Below are 14,322 nucleotides of genomic sequence, written 5' to 3'. Positions count from 1 at the left end.
AACTGTATCCCCATTAAATACTCACTCCCGGTCTCCCTCCCCGAGACCACAGTAACCACCATCTACCTTCTGTCTCTATGATTCTGGCTTCTCTAAGTACTTCAAACAAGTGAAATCACACAATATTTGTATTTTTTGACTGGCTTATTTCACTTATAATGTCCTCAAGATTCATTCATATTGTAGCAGAAACCAGAACTTCGTTAAACCAATTTTGAGTTCCTGGAACTTAAGTTGGATATAAAGAAATAAAACTGCTTTTATTCACAGATGACATATCCTTCCCATATGTAGGAAATCCTAAGGAATACACACACACACACACACACACACACACACACACACAGTACCCACTACTAGAAATAATAAATGGGTTCAGCAAAGTCATAGTTACGAGACCAATATAAAAAAATCGATTGTATTTTTATATTCTGCCAATAAAAAAATTCTAGAACAAAATTAAGAGAACAGTTCCATTCATAAGAGTATCAAAAAGAATAAAATACATAGGCATGCATTTAACAAAAGAAATGCACAATTTGAAAACCACAAAACATTGTTGACATCCATGTTAAAAAACCTAAACAAGAGGAGAAACAAATTTGTGGAAATTAACAGATTCCTTTTTTTTAATGTTTCTTTTTGTGAGAGTGAGAGAGAGTGCACAGGCATGCATGAGCAGGGAAGGGGCAGAGAGAGAGGTGCACAGAGGAGCTCTGACAGCAGACAGCCCGACATGAGGCTTGATCTCACAAATCATGAGACCATGACTTGAGCCAAAGTCGGACACTTAAGCAACTGAGCACCCAGGAGCTCCTTAACACATTCTTAAATAACCAATGGGTAGAAATCACAAGGAAATTAGAAAATACTTAGAGGGGCACGTGGGTGGCTTAGTTGGTTAAGCATCTGATTCTTTGATTTCAGCTCAGGTCATGATCTCAAGATTCACGGGATGAAGCCCTGCATCGGGCTCTACACTGATAGTGTGGAGCCTGCTTGGGACTCTCTCTCTCCCTCTCTCTCTCTCTGCCCCTCCACAGCTAGTGTTCTCTCTCTCCCTCTCTCTCAAAATTAATAAACATTTTTTTAAAAGAGAGAAACCAGACAAAGAAACTAGACCCAAAGCTAGCATAATGAAGTAATCGATAAAGATTAGAGCAGAATTGGGGCGCCTGGGTGGCGCAGTCGGTTAAGCGTCCGACTTCAGCCAGGTCACGATCTCGCGGTCCGTGAGTTCGAGCCCCGCGTCGGGCTCTGGGCTGATGGCTCAGAGCCTGGAGGCTGTTTCCGATTCTGTGTCTCCCTCTCTCTCTGCCCCTCCCCCATTCATGCTCTGTCTCTCTCTGTCCCAAAAATAAATAAACGTTGAAAAAAAAATTAAAAAAAAAAAGATTAGAGCAGAATTAACGAAAAAAGAGAAAATTAGACTAAAAGTTGACTCTTTGAAAAGATCAACAAAATGGACAAACTTTTAGCTCGATGGACTTAGAAAAGAAAGAACACACAAATTGCTAAAATAAAAAAATGATATTGGGGACATTACTACTGATTTTACAGGAATAAAAAAGATTATAAGGGAGTACTATGAAGAGTTGTACACCAACGAATGGAATAACCTAGATGAAATGGGCAAATCCCCAAGAAATACAAAACCTACCAAGATTCAATCATGAAGAAACCGAAAACATGAATAGATTTATAACTACTAAGGGGACTGAATCAGTAATCAAAAATCTCCCAACAAAGAAAAGCCCAGGACCTGATGGCTTTGCTGGTGAATTCTATCAAACATTTAGAGAAGCCCCATACCATCCCTTCTCAAATTTTCCCTAAAAACTGAAGAGGAGGGAACACTTTCTAAATCATTCCATGAGGGAGGCCACCAGCACTGCCTTGATACCAAAGCCAGACAAAGACACTATAAGAAAAGTACACACCAATACCCCTTATGAGCACTGATGCAAAAACACTTTAACAAAATGCTAGCAAACCAAACTCGGCAGCATATTAAAAGATTATACACCACGACCAAGTGGGATTTATTCCTGGAACGCAAGGATGGTTCGACATGTGAAAACTGATTGAGTTAATATATCAAATTAACAGGAGAAGGGGAGGGGCACCTGAGTGGCTTAATTGGTTGAGCGCCTGACTCTTGAGTTCGGCTCAGGTCATAATCCCAGGGTTGTGGGACTGAGCCCCACACTGGGCTCTGTGCTGAGTGTAGAGCCTGCTTAAGATTCTCTTGCTCTCTCTCCTCCTCTACCCCACCCTGCTTGTACACTCTCTCTCTAAAAATAAAATAAAGTAAAATAAAATAAAATAAAATAAAATAAAATAATTAAAAAACAGGCGAAGGGAGAAAACCTACATGATCATGTTGATGCAGAAAAAGTATTTGACAAAACTTAACAACCTTTCCTAATAAAAACACTCAACAAACTAGGAACAGAAGGAAACTACCTCAGTGTAATAAAGGCTGTGTATGAAAACGTCAGCAATCATTATCCTCAGTGGTGACAGACTGGAAGCTTTCCTTTAAGACTGAGAATAGGACAAGAATGCCACTTTCAACATTCAACAGACTGATGGAAGTATTAGCAAGAGCAGTCAGGCAAGGAAAAGAAATAAATGGCATTCAAACGGCACAAGGAGAAGTAAAATGACCTGTTTGTAGATGATATGATTGTATATGTAGAAAATCCTAAAAAGTCCACCACGAAAAAACCCTGTTACAGCTAATAAATGAAATGCAAAGTAATAAGATACGTCAACAGCAACAACACAATCAGTTGTGTATCTATACACTAGCAAGGAACAATCTGGAAAGGAAACAAGGAAACTACGTAAACAATTCCACTTACAACCACATCAAGAAGAATAACACACAGTGTGTAGGAACCAACCAAGGAAGTGAAAGGCACAACGAAAACAAAAAATTGCTGGAAGACTTGGAAGAAGACAGAAATAAATGGAAGCACATCCATGTTTATGGATTAAAAGATTTAATTTTGTTTAAGGTGTTAACAGTTTCCAAAATGATCTACAAATTCCATACAATATCAAAATACCAATGGTATTTTTCACAGAAATAAAAAAACCCATCCTAAAATTCAAACAGAATCTCAAGGGACCCAAATAGCCAAAAATAATCTTGAAACAGAAGAGCAAAGGTGGGTGACACACACTTTTTGATATCGAAACTTACTACAAAGCTACAGGAATCAAGATAGTGCGTTACTGGCATAAAGACAGACATAAGACCAATGAAATAGAACAGAGAGCCCAGTGACAGGGGAGCCAAGACTATTCAACGGGGAAGGGACAGACTCTTTAACGATGGTGCTGGGAAAACTGGATATCCATGTGCAAAAGAATGAATTTGGGCCCTTACCTAAAACCATATGAAAAAATTAATTCAAAATGGATCAAAGACCTAAATGTAAGATCAAAAAAACTATGAAAGTCTTAGAAAAAAACGCAGGGCAAAATCTTCAAAACATTGAATTTCACAGTGATTCCTCTGACATCATTTGACAGCAATTTCTATGACGGCAAAGCACAGGCGACGACGAGAGGAAAAAACAGACAAATTGGACCTCATGAAAAGTTTTAAATGTGTGCATTAAAGATATGATCAATAGAATAAAAAGGCAACCCATGAATGAAAGTGTCTGCAAGTCATGTATCTGATAGGGGCTATTAGATGCATCTCTGTATATCCATAACAGAGAACTCAACAACTGAACAAACTGATTCACAAATGGGCAAAGGGCTTGAACAGACACTTCTCCAAAGAAGACCTACAAATGGCCAATAAGAGGGGCACCCGGGTGGCTCAGTCCGTTGAGCCTCCGACTTAGGCTCAGGTCATGATCTCGTGGTTTGTGAGTTCGAGCCCCGCGTGGGGCTCTGTGCTGACAGCTCGGAGTCTGGAGCCTGCTTCGGATTCTGTGTCTCCCTCTCTCTCTGCCCCTCCCCTGCTCATGTGCTCTGTCTCTCTCTGTCTCTCCAAAACAAATAAACGTTTAAAAAACAACAATCATGGGGTTTTCCATTCCTTTCTGCGATTATGTGATTCTCTCTGAGATGATTTCTTTCAGGGTGACAAAATTCCTTTAATATTTGTTACAGTCATGTTCTGCTGCTAAAGAACCCTCCGGTTTTCGTTTGTCTTCATTTTCAAAGGTCCTTCCGCTGGTGAAGAGTTGTAGTGGCAGCTCCCCACTCCCCCACCCCCACCCCTCCCCCCAGCACTCTGGAGATGATATTCCATCGTCTTTGAGCGCTCATGGTTTCTGTTGAAAATTAGCTGTCGCCCCCAGTCTTACCACCGCTGCTCTGAAACACTGATTTTATTCCCTCAAGCTGCCTTGTAAGATGTCCTTTGTTTCTTTTTTCCTTTTTTAGAAGTCTGACTTTATGGTGCCTCAATGTGGTTTTCTTTGTATGTCCTCTGCCTAGAGTTTTCAGAGTTTTTCAATCTGTGTGTTGGAGTCTTTTATCAATTTGGAAAAGTTCTCAGCCATTATCTTCAACTGTTCCTTCTGCTTCATTCTGCTCCTCCCCTTCTTGGACTCCAGTTATATGCATAGCGGCCCGTGTGACTGTGGCTCATCTGTCTCTTCGCTCTGTGCTGTTGTCATTGTTCTTTTTTCCGCTCTGAGGTTAAGTTTGGATATTTTCTATGGGCCCATCCTGAGGTTTACCAGCCTTGCCTTCTACTGTCTCCGGGCTGATTTTACATCTACCCAGCTCTAACTCCAGCATGAGGACCATCCTTCTTATATCACTTGTCTTGCCCTTACTCTCCGTCAGATTTTCCTGCCTCTTCTCAGTCTCGTAATGTTTGTATGCTGGCCCCTGTCCCTAAAGGGCGTACAAGGCGGAAGTTTACGCTCTTTCCCCAGGGTGGGCTCACACTCTCGTCCGTCGTAGATATGGTGTGGCGCTCACGTCCTCAACTGGGCAGCCGGGAGCGAAGCCAGCTTGTAGCTGGACAGGTTCAGTGCGCTCTGGCGTCAGGTGTCTCCAGAGTAGGACTGAAAGATGCTGCTGCAGGTCCTGTCCTTCAGGAGAAACTTCTTCCCCAATCCCTCAGAACTAGAAGGCTTCACTGTCTTTTCAGCCCAGACAGACCATCTTCGGTGCCCTGGGAAAAACTGGCCGTGTGTTTTGACCTCTAGATTTAGGTCTTTCATGGCAGTTGACATGGCCAAGTGGCTTTTCATTCCTTAAGAAATTCAGGCCAAGCCTGGACCTGAACCTTCACCCGGATTTGTCAGATATTCCTAGGGAATAACCTGGCCAACAAACTCGGCTCACCCAGGAGCGGCTTTTCTGTGCCACTTGTAGCTCACCTGTCCCTCCTCATTTCCACAACCCTCCAACATTTTGAAAAACATGAATTTTGCAATTTATCTGGGTTTTTTTTTCCTACTTGTTATGACAGGTAGCCACCGCTTACTACTTATGACCTAAATAGGGAAGCATCCTAATTAAATGTTGTTAATCACTTTATCTCTATGTTTGATTTCTAATTATGCACGTTTGCTTCTGTCTTTCAGGGTTTACCTTAGAGATTACAATATACATTCTTGATTTATTATTGCTTATTTTCAGTCAGACTTTTACCAGTTCCCAAACAGCATCCCAGCAGGGGGACTCCATTCACTCCCCTCTCATTTGCTATACTCTTGTCATTTATTTCACCTCTACTTACATTTTTTTCCGTTTTTCATTGTCATAAAAGAAACGTAACAAAATTTGCCATCTGAGCCATTTAAAAATATTCACTTAAGTGTATTAAATATCTCGATAATGTGGTGTGACCATCGCCACCTCTGTCTCTACGGCTCTGTTCATCCTGGAAAACTGAAACCGTGTCCCCGTTAAACACCAACTCCCCATGTTCCCTCCAGCCCCTGGCCCCTACCATCTAATTGCTGTCCCCGTGAATCTGACTACGCCAGGCGCCTCATACAAGTAGAACCATACTTCATTTGTCCTCGAGGTTCATCTGTGTTGTAGCAGCTGTCAGAGTTTCCTTCCTTTTAAAGGGTAAATAATAATTGAGTTGTGTGTACGTAGTACGTTCTGCTTATCCGTTCGTCTGTCAATGGACACTTGGTTGCTTCCACATTTTAGCCATTGTGAATATGCTGCTATAAGCAGGGGCGTGCTAATATCTCTTCAAGAGTCTGCGTTCACTTACTCCGGGCACATACCCAGAGGTAAGATTTCCAGGTGATACGGTAATGGTATTTTTAACTTTTTGAGGAACCGCCGTGCGTTTTCCACAGCAGCAGCACCATTTTACATCCGCACCAATAGTGCACAGGTCTTCCAATTTCTCTACATCATTGCCAACATTTGTTATTTTCTGTGCTTTTTAAAGCATGATGTCCATTCTAATGGGTGTGAGGTAGTATCTCACTGTAGGCTTGATTTTCATTTCCTTAATGATCAGTGGTATTGAGCATCTTATTGGCCATTTGTGTTTTTAATTTTTATTAAAAATTTTTTTTGATACTTTATTTATTTTTGATAGACAGAGAGAGACAGAGCACAAATGGGGGAGGGGCAGAGAGAGAGGGAGGGTTCTCTCTCATCAGCACAGAGCTCGATGCAAGCCCCATGATTGTTTAAAGCAACAGTAACAGTCATGTCTTGTCGGGTTTGCATCTACACAGAAGTAAAATGTATGACAAAGCAGCATAGAGGGAAGAAGGCAGTAAATGGAGCTAAACCATTGTAAGGTTTCAAATCGTCCAAGAAATGCTAAAAAAAAAAAATTTCAGATAGACTGTGATGAGTCAAAATTGCATATTGTAATATCTAGTGTAACCACTAAAAATACAAAAATATATAGCTTGAAATAGAGTATAGGAGATGAAACGGAATAATTGGAACTAGTTCACTCATGAGAAGAAGGTAGGACAGGAAGTATAATGAAACAAAGAGGAGGTCAGTAAATAGAAAACAAAGAGAAAGATGGTAAATTTAAAGCCAGTTATATTCATAATGACTCAGTGTAAACGGAAAAAACACTCCAACAGAAAAAGACTGTAAGACTGGGCAGAAAGCAAAACCTGGCCGTTAATATATGCTCTTTATATGAGACCCACTTCAAAAGATAAAGGCACCAACAGATTGAGAGTAAGAAGGTTGAAAAAGCTACACACCTTGCACACACCAACCAAAGGAAAGCTACACTAACATCACAAAGAGTAGAATTAACGCAAGAAATATTGATAGCATTAAAGAGGACATTCTGTAACGAGGAAAAGGTCCGACCACAGGAAGACAAAACAGTCCTGAACTGGATGTAGTGAATAATCACACAGCTAAAAGCAGAAATGCAAGAACATCAAACGTATTTGGAGATTTTAATTCTGTTCTCTCAGTAACTCAGAGAACAAGCAGGCAACGTTATCAGCGAAGATACAGATTTTAGAAACTTGACTCAATTGACTTTTCAGAACACACTACTAGTCCTCAAGTCTGCATGAGAGGTTTGCTAAAACATATCACATGCTGGGCCAAAAGCAAGTTTCAACAAAACTCATGTTTCTCCTTCTTCTAAGTGATGGGCCCGAGGCCACACTTTAATAGAACTAGGGTTTGAATTCAGGCCTACTGCCCCAGAAACCCATGTCCATTTAATTATGCTAATGGCCTCTCATGTTTATTGTTTATCAGTGGTGGATGTCTGTATATAGAAAACAGAACATTGATCTTTATCCCTTACCATACACAAAACTTAATTTAAGATTAATCGTAAAAGGCTATGAGTGAAAGAAAAAACATTAAAGCATCTAGAAGAACTCAGAGGAGAACACTTTCATGACATTGGACAAGTAAAGGTTTCTTAAACAGGACTCTTAAAAGCCCTACCATAATAGAAAAACTCAAAACACTGGGCTTCATTAAAAAAAAAAAAAAAAAAAAAAAAGAAAGAAAAGAAATCATTGAGAGGTAAAAAGACAAGGCATACACTAAGAGGGGGTATTCTTTTTTTATATAGTATACTTAATCTTTATTTTATTTATCTTAATGTTTAGTTTTGAGAGACAGAGAGAGAGAGACAGAACGTGACATGAGTCGGGGTGGGGCAGAGACAGAGGGAGACACAGACTCCAAAGCAGGCTCCAGACTGAGCTGTCAGCACAGAGCCCGACGCAGGGCTTGAACCCATGAACCGTGAGATCATGACCTGAGCCGAAGTCAGATGCTCAACTGACTGAGACACCCGGGCACCCTGAGAGAGTATTCTTTATTTTATTTTGTTTTTTAATTTTTTTTAAATATGAAATTTATTGTCAAATTGGTTTCCCATACGACACCCAGTGCTCATCCCAAAAGGTGCCCTCCTCAATACCCATCACCCACCCTCCCCTCCTTCCCACCCCCCAACAATCCCTGAAAGGGTATTCTTAATGCACATATCCAACAAAGGACTCAATGAGGAATGCTTAGAGTACTCTTAGAAATCCATTTAAAGATGTGACGACCACTCTTGAGGCCAGGAAAATGGAAGCAAAAATAAAGTACTGGGACCACATCAAATAAAAAGCTCCTGCGCAGCGAGGGAAACCACCAAAAAAACTAAAAGGCAACCTTTGGAATGGGAGAAGGTATTTGGCAAAGGACATATCCAATAAAGGATCCGTATCCAAAATATATAAAGAAATTATACAACTCAACACCCAAAAAAACAAATAATCCAATTTAAAAATGGGCAGAAGACATGAACAGACATTTCCCCATAGAAGACACCCAGATGGCCAACAGACACATGAAAAGATGCTCCACATCACTCATCATGGCGGAAATACAAATCAAAACCATGATGGGATACCACCTCACACCTGTCAGAATAGCTACAAGAAGTAACAGGTGTCGGTGAGGATGTGGAGAAAGGGGAACCATCTTGCACTGCTGGCGGGAACGTAACCTGGCGAAGCCACTCTGGAAAACAGTGTGGAGGTTCCCCCGAAAGTTAAAAATGGTAATTGCACTACTAAGTATTTACCCAAGGAATACGAAAACACGAATTCGAAAGGACACGTGCATCCCTATGTTTACTGCAGCATTTTCTACAATAGCCAAATTATGGAAACAACCCAAGTGTTCATTGACTGATGAGTGGATAAAGAAGATGCGGTATGTATACATACACACGGTGGAATGCTACTCAGTGATGAAAAAGAATGAAATCTCACCATTTGCGATAACATGGATGGAGCTAGAGAGTATAATGCTGAGCAAAAGAAGTCAGAAAAAGACGAATACCACGTGATTACACTCAACAAACAAAACAAATGAGCAAAGGGGAAAAAGTGAGGGAAACAAACCAAGAAACAGACTCAACTACAGAGAACACACCGATGGCCACTGGAGAGGAGGCGGGGGATGGGAGAAACCGGTGATCAGGATTAAGGGGTGCACCTGTTGGGCTGAGCGCTGGGTGACGGATAGAAGCGTTGAGTCACCAGACTGCCCACCTGAACTAACATCACACTGTATCCCAACTATACTGGACTTTATTTTTAAAAAAAATTTTTTTTTTTACAACGTTTATTTATTTTTGGGACAGAGAGAGACAGAGCATGAACGGGGGAGGGGCAGAGAGAGAGGGAGACACAGAATCGGAAACAGGCTCCAGGCTCTGAGCCATCAGCCCAGAGCCCGACGCGGGGCTCGAACTCACGGACCGCGAGATCGTGACCTGGCTGAAGTCGGACGCTTAACCGACTGCGCCACCCAGGCGCCCCTATACTGGACTTTAAAAAGGACACAGAGAACATTTTAAAAAAGACTGCCAAGCTAATAGGAAAGTGACGGTGATAATATAAACATTAACAACGACAAGAAAATAATCAATAAAAATTTTTTAATTAATATGATTTAAAAAGACACAATCAACCTGATTTTTAAATACACAAGAGACACGGACAAGCGCCTCCCTAAAGAAGATACTCAAATGACTGACAAGCATCTGAAGCGATATCCAACCGCCCGGTCGTCAGAGGAGTGCAAACGAAGAACAAGAAGAGAGAACTGAAAAGACTCGTGGCGACAAGGCTGCCTGCCACGTGCAGGAAGCGTAGCCCACGCTCAATGCTGTTGGTATCTGGATACGTGCAACCACTCTGGAAAATGTTCAAACACCGGGGGTAACCCAGCTGCTCACCCACGTCAGGAGAGAAAGTTCTGTGCCCTGTGGGTAGCAGAAAACCTGGCTACGCGCACAGTGTGGATGAACCCCACAGATTCCGCGTCAAGTGAAAGTCACGTGAGTCCGTGACCGTGAAATCCCACAACGAAGCTGGTTACGGCGGTAGCAGTCAGGTGCGACCTCTGTGGGGTCTCTGCCTGGGAGGGTGCCTAGGGGGCCTGATGGGGGCTGCAAATGGTTTTCATCCCGAGCTGGGTGGCGGTCTCGCCGGGTGGGTACATGTGCAGAAGTACATCCGGCTGGACAGACAGCAGCACACGCAGCTGCCCTCGATCCAAAGGAAGAGAAAATACTCGACTGATCCCAAAGAAGTAAAGAGGAAGGAAACAACACTGCCCCTGGGGGGTGGGGGCGGGGGGCTCTGGGCAGACCCTCCTCACAGTCCTGCTCCTGCTGCAGGGGCGCCTGGGTCACCTCTGCCCCAGCTCCTCTGTTGGCCGCTGTTCAGGGGGTGCTGGGTCTCCCCCCGCCCCCCGGGAAGGACTCGGCCTTCCCTTCGGGAGACGGGGAGGAGAGCCAAGCTCAGCCTCCGGATTCCCATGTGGCAGGGAGCCCTGAAGGCCGTGGAGAGTCAGCTGGGCTGGGCCGAGCAAGCGTTCCGCTCTGTCCAGAGCCCACTCGTGGGGTTCAAATGAGGTAAAAGACAAGAACCGTGTGGAAGATGCTTTAGGCGACGTTACCCAAAGGAGCCCCCAGGGGAGTGTCATCCTTTTATGAGCCAACAGGGACTTGGTGGGATCTGCGTACCCCAGCACCCTGACAGGAGCCCCAACCCCGGAGAGGCGCTCCAGGTGTCCCAGGGCGGGACTTCCCTGGACAGCTCCTGAAGCCTCCGCCCCCCCCCCGCCGCGGCCCCCCCCCCCCCCCCCCGTGTAGGTGAGCCTTGCTGCCCAGTGCGTCTTACTGAATGGGGGACACGGGGCGCGTCTTACTGAGCGGGCGACACAGGGCGCGTCTTACTCAACGAGGGAGTAGTATTGCTGCGTCAGGTCCTTCCACTCGTCCTCCGTGAGGTCCTGGGTGGCGTCCTTGGAGATGTCGATGTCCTCGTGCTCCAGCTGACCCAGGTAGGCCTGGCACACCTTGTATGCGGTGTCCACGAGCTCCCCCGAGAGGCCCATGGGCTTGGATTCCGCATTCTCGGGAACTGAAAACCAAACACAGGCTCGTGGAGGGGGGACCACCTGGGGCACCGGACACAGGCCACCCCAGCCCGGCCAACCTGGGCACCACGCCTGCGTCTGGCCTTCCCGCTGCTCCGCCCTCCAGCCACACTCAGCACCCACGAACGCAACACTACTTCCTGACTTGCTACAGAAGCCCGGCTTTCCTGAGCCCACGCTGGTGTCCGGTAAGTACTTGGTGAGCAGTCCTGCCTGACGCCCGCGAGCCACTGTGAGCTTACCCACTCTTACCCAGCATCTCACTCTCCTGGAACCCCAGAGTCAAGCTGGACCCCTGGGTCTCAGGAAGCACGGGGAGCTCCCCCGGCAAGGCGAAAGCGACCCTCGAGAGGCCGAGCTCCCACGCGAGGCAGCCCGGGCCTGGGCCCCCCCCACCCCCAAGCCACTGAGGGAGAGGGAGCTCACAGCCAGCATCTGTCTGCACGCACTTATGGGGAAGGAGACTGAAGAAAGGTAAACCCAGGGACCAGGAGGCTTGTTGGGATGAAAACAACTCCACAAACTGGGGCAGGGTGGGCATGGGGGTCAGGCCCTGCATGGGCGGAGGCCTCACAGACCCCGGCAGTGCTGGGCCCGGGAGAAAGCGCTGCATTCACACGGCTGTTGTAGACATTACAATGTGCGTTTTTAACCTGTATTGTGGTGAAATTCACAGAACATAAAAATAACCATTTTCTTTTTTTTTTTAATTTTTTTTTTCAACGTTTATTTATTTTTGCGACAGAGAGAGACAGAGCATGAACGGGGGAGGGGCAGAGAGAGAGGGAGACACAGAATCGGAAACAGGCTCCAGGCTCCGAGCCATCAGCCCAGAGCCCGACGCGGGGCTCGAACTCACGGACCGCGAGACCGTGACCTGGCCGAAGCCGGACGCTTAACCGACTGCGCCACCCAGGCGCCCCAAAAATAACCATTTTCAAGGGGAAAACTTCACTTCTGTTTTCTGATCAGGCACATAAGGAGCCTGGAAGTTGTCAACCTGGCCTGACGACAAGTAAAAAGAATCAACAACTCTTCTTTGCTGCTTCAGAGCTGAGGTCGCCGGACAAACCATCGTCCCCGAAATTTGCAGAGACGGTCAGGTGGATACAGCGAACCACACCTCACCAGGTCAGAACCCCCCAGACGCCAACACCCGGACAGGAAACCTGAACTGTAATTCCAGGACCGTCTGGCTCAGGGGGCCCCCATGCTTTCGTCAGTCTTACCTCTGGCAACTTGACCTGGTTTTCACAGTGAGTACGGGAGAAAAATCCCCTCCTGCTTCCGGCAAGGAAAGGGAAAAGGGACCATCTTGCAAATTGCCAGAGCATTCTGTTCTTCAGGAGGCCCGCCCTCAGGAGAAATAGTTGCCCAGAGCCTGACCTGCTGGGAGAAGGCAAAGACCCAACTCCACCCCCCGCTAGTCCTCTGTCCCGCCAAAGGGGGTAAAAACTGAGAAGCACAGTGACGTTCATCGTCCGGGGGCACAGGTTCACTAAAGACTGAGACCTAATCATGAGATTATAGAACACTCTTTCAGACAAAATTTTTTAAAAAATTGAGGAAATTTTTTTTGCCAGTAGACCTGCCAAGAAATCTCAAGTTTTTCAAAGAGAAGGAAAATAACACAGGTCAGTTCCACATAAAGAAAGGAAGAGTGTTAGAAAAGGAATGAATGAAGGTAAAGTACAAACTTTTACTTTTCTTATTCGTGAGATTTTATTTTTCTTATTCTTATTTTTAATAAGAATATTTTTATTATTCTTGGGGTGCCTGGGTGGCTCAGTCACTTAAGCATCAGACTCGATTTCGGCTCAGGTCATGATCCCATGGGCATGGGATAGATCCCCGCATCAGGCTCTGCACTGAAGGTGAGGAGCCTGCTTCAGATTCTGTGTCTCCCCATCTCTCTGCTCCTCCCCTGCTCGCTCTCTGTCTCTCTCCCTCAAAATAAGTACATTTTTTTTAAAAAGAGAAAGCATCATTATAGATCTCATGGACATTGAAAAGATAGTAAAGAAATACTATGAACTCTCTGCACACTAATTTGATAATCTAGATGAAATGGACCAATTTATTGAAAGACACGACCTGTCAAAATTCACACAAAAAGAAATAGATGATCTGAAGAGACCTATATCTATTAAATAAATTGAATCAGCAATTAATAACCTTCTAAAACAGAAAGCACCAGGTCCAAATGGGTTCACTGGTGAATTCTACCATTTAAAGAAGAAATTATAGCAATTTTCCACAATCTCAGTAGATAGAAACAGGGAATACTTCCTTCCTCGTTCTATGAAGCCAGCATTACCCTATCACCAAAACCAGAGAAAGACATGAGAAAAGAAAACTAAAGACTAAAATCTCTCATGAATAATAATACAGAAATCCTCGCTAAAATACTAGCAAGTCAAATCCACAATGTATAAAAAGAATTATACACCATAATCAAATAAGATTTATCTTAGGTATGCAAAACTGGCTCAACATTTGAAAATCAATTAATGTAATCTATTACACATCAAAAGGCTAAAGAAGAAAAATTATATGATCGTATCGATACAGAAAAACATTTGACAAAATTCAACTCACATTCATGATAGAAGCTCTCAGCAAGCTAGGAATAGAGAGGAACTTCCTCAACTTGATAAAGAATATATGCAAAAACCCCCTATAGTTAACATTATACTTAATGGTGAGAAATGAGAAATTTATTTACACTCTAAAATCAAGTGCAAGATGGGGCGCCTGGGTGGCTCGGTCGGTTAAGCATCCGACTTCGGCTCAGGTCATGATCTCACGGTCCGTGAGTTCGAGCCCCGCATCGGGCTCTGTGCTGACAGCTCAGAGCCTGGAGCCCGTTTCGGATTCTGTGTCTCCCTCTCTCTCTGACCCTCCCCTATTCATTCT

General features: G+C 44.4%; 1 protein-coding gene across 1 annotated transcript in view; it reads right to left on the bottom strand.

The window, feature by feature from the left end:
* Nucleotides 1-14,322, bottom strand: part of LOC121040130 (putative interleukin-17 receptor E-like) — a 75,287-nt gene that overhangs the window by 52,075 nt on the left and 8,890 nt on the right. Inside the window, exon 6 of the mRNA XM_040490505.1 lies at nt 11,204-11,390. Within this exon, the coding sequence (XP_040346439.1) occupies nt 11,204-11,390 (187 nt within the window). The remainder of the gene's footprint in view (nt 1-11,203; nt 11,391-14,322) is intronic.

This window comes from Herpailurus yagouaroundi, unplaced genomic scaffold (assembly GCF_014898765.1).
Source record: "Herpailurus yagouaroundi ecotype Mexico unplaced genomic scaffold, PumYag 182, whole genome shotgun sequence".
NCBI classification, from domain to species: domain Eukaryota; kingdom Metazoa; phylum Chordata; class Mammalia; order Carnivora; family Felidae; genus Herpailurus; species Herpailurus yagouaroundi.
The sequence above is the reverse complement of the archived record's forward strand: the minus strand, read 5'-3'. Positions and strand labels throughout refer to the sequence as shown.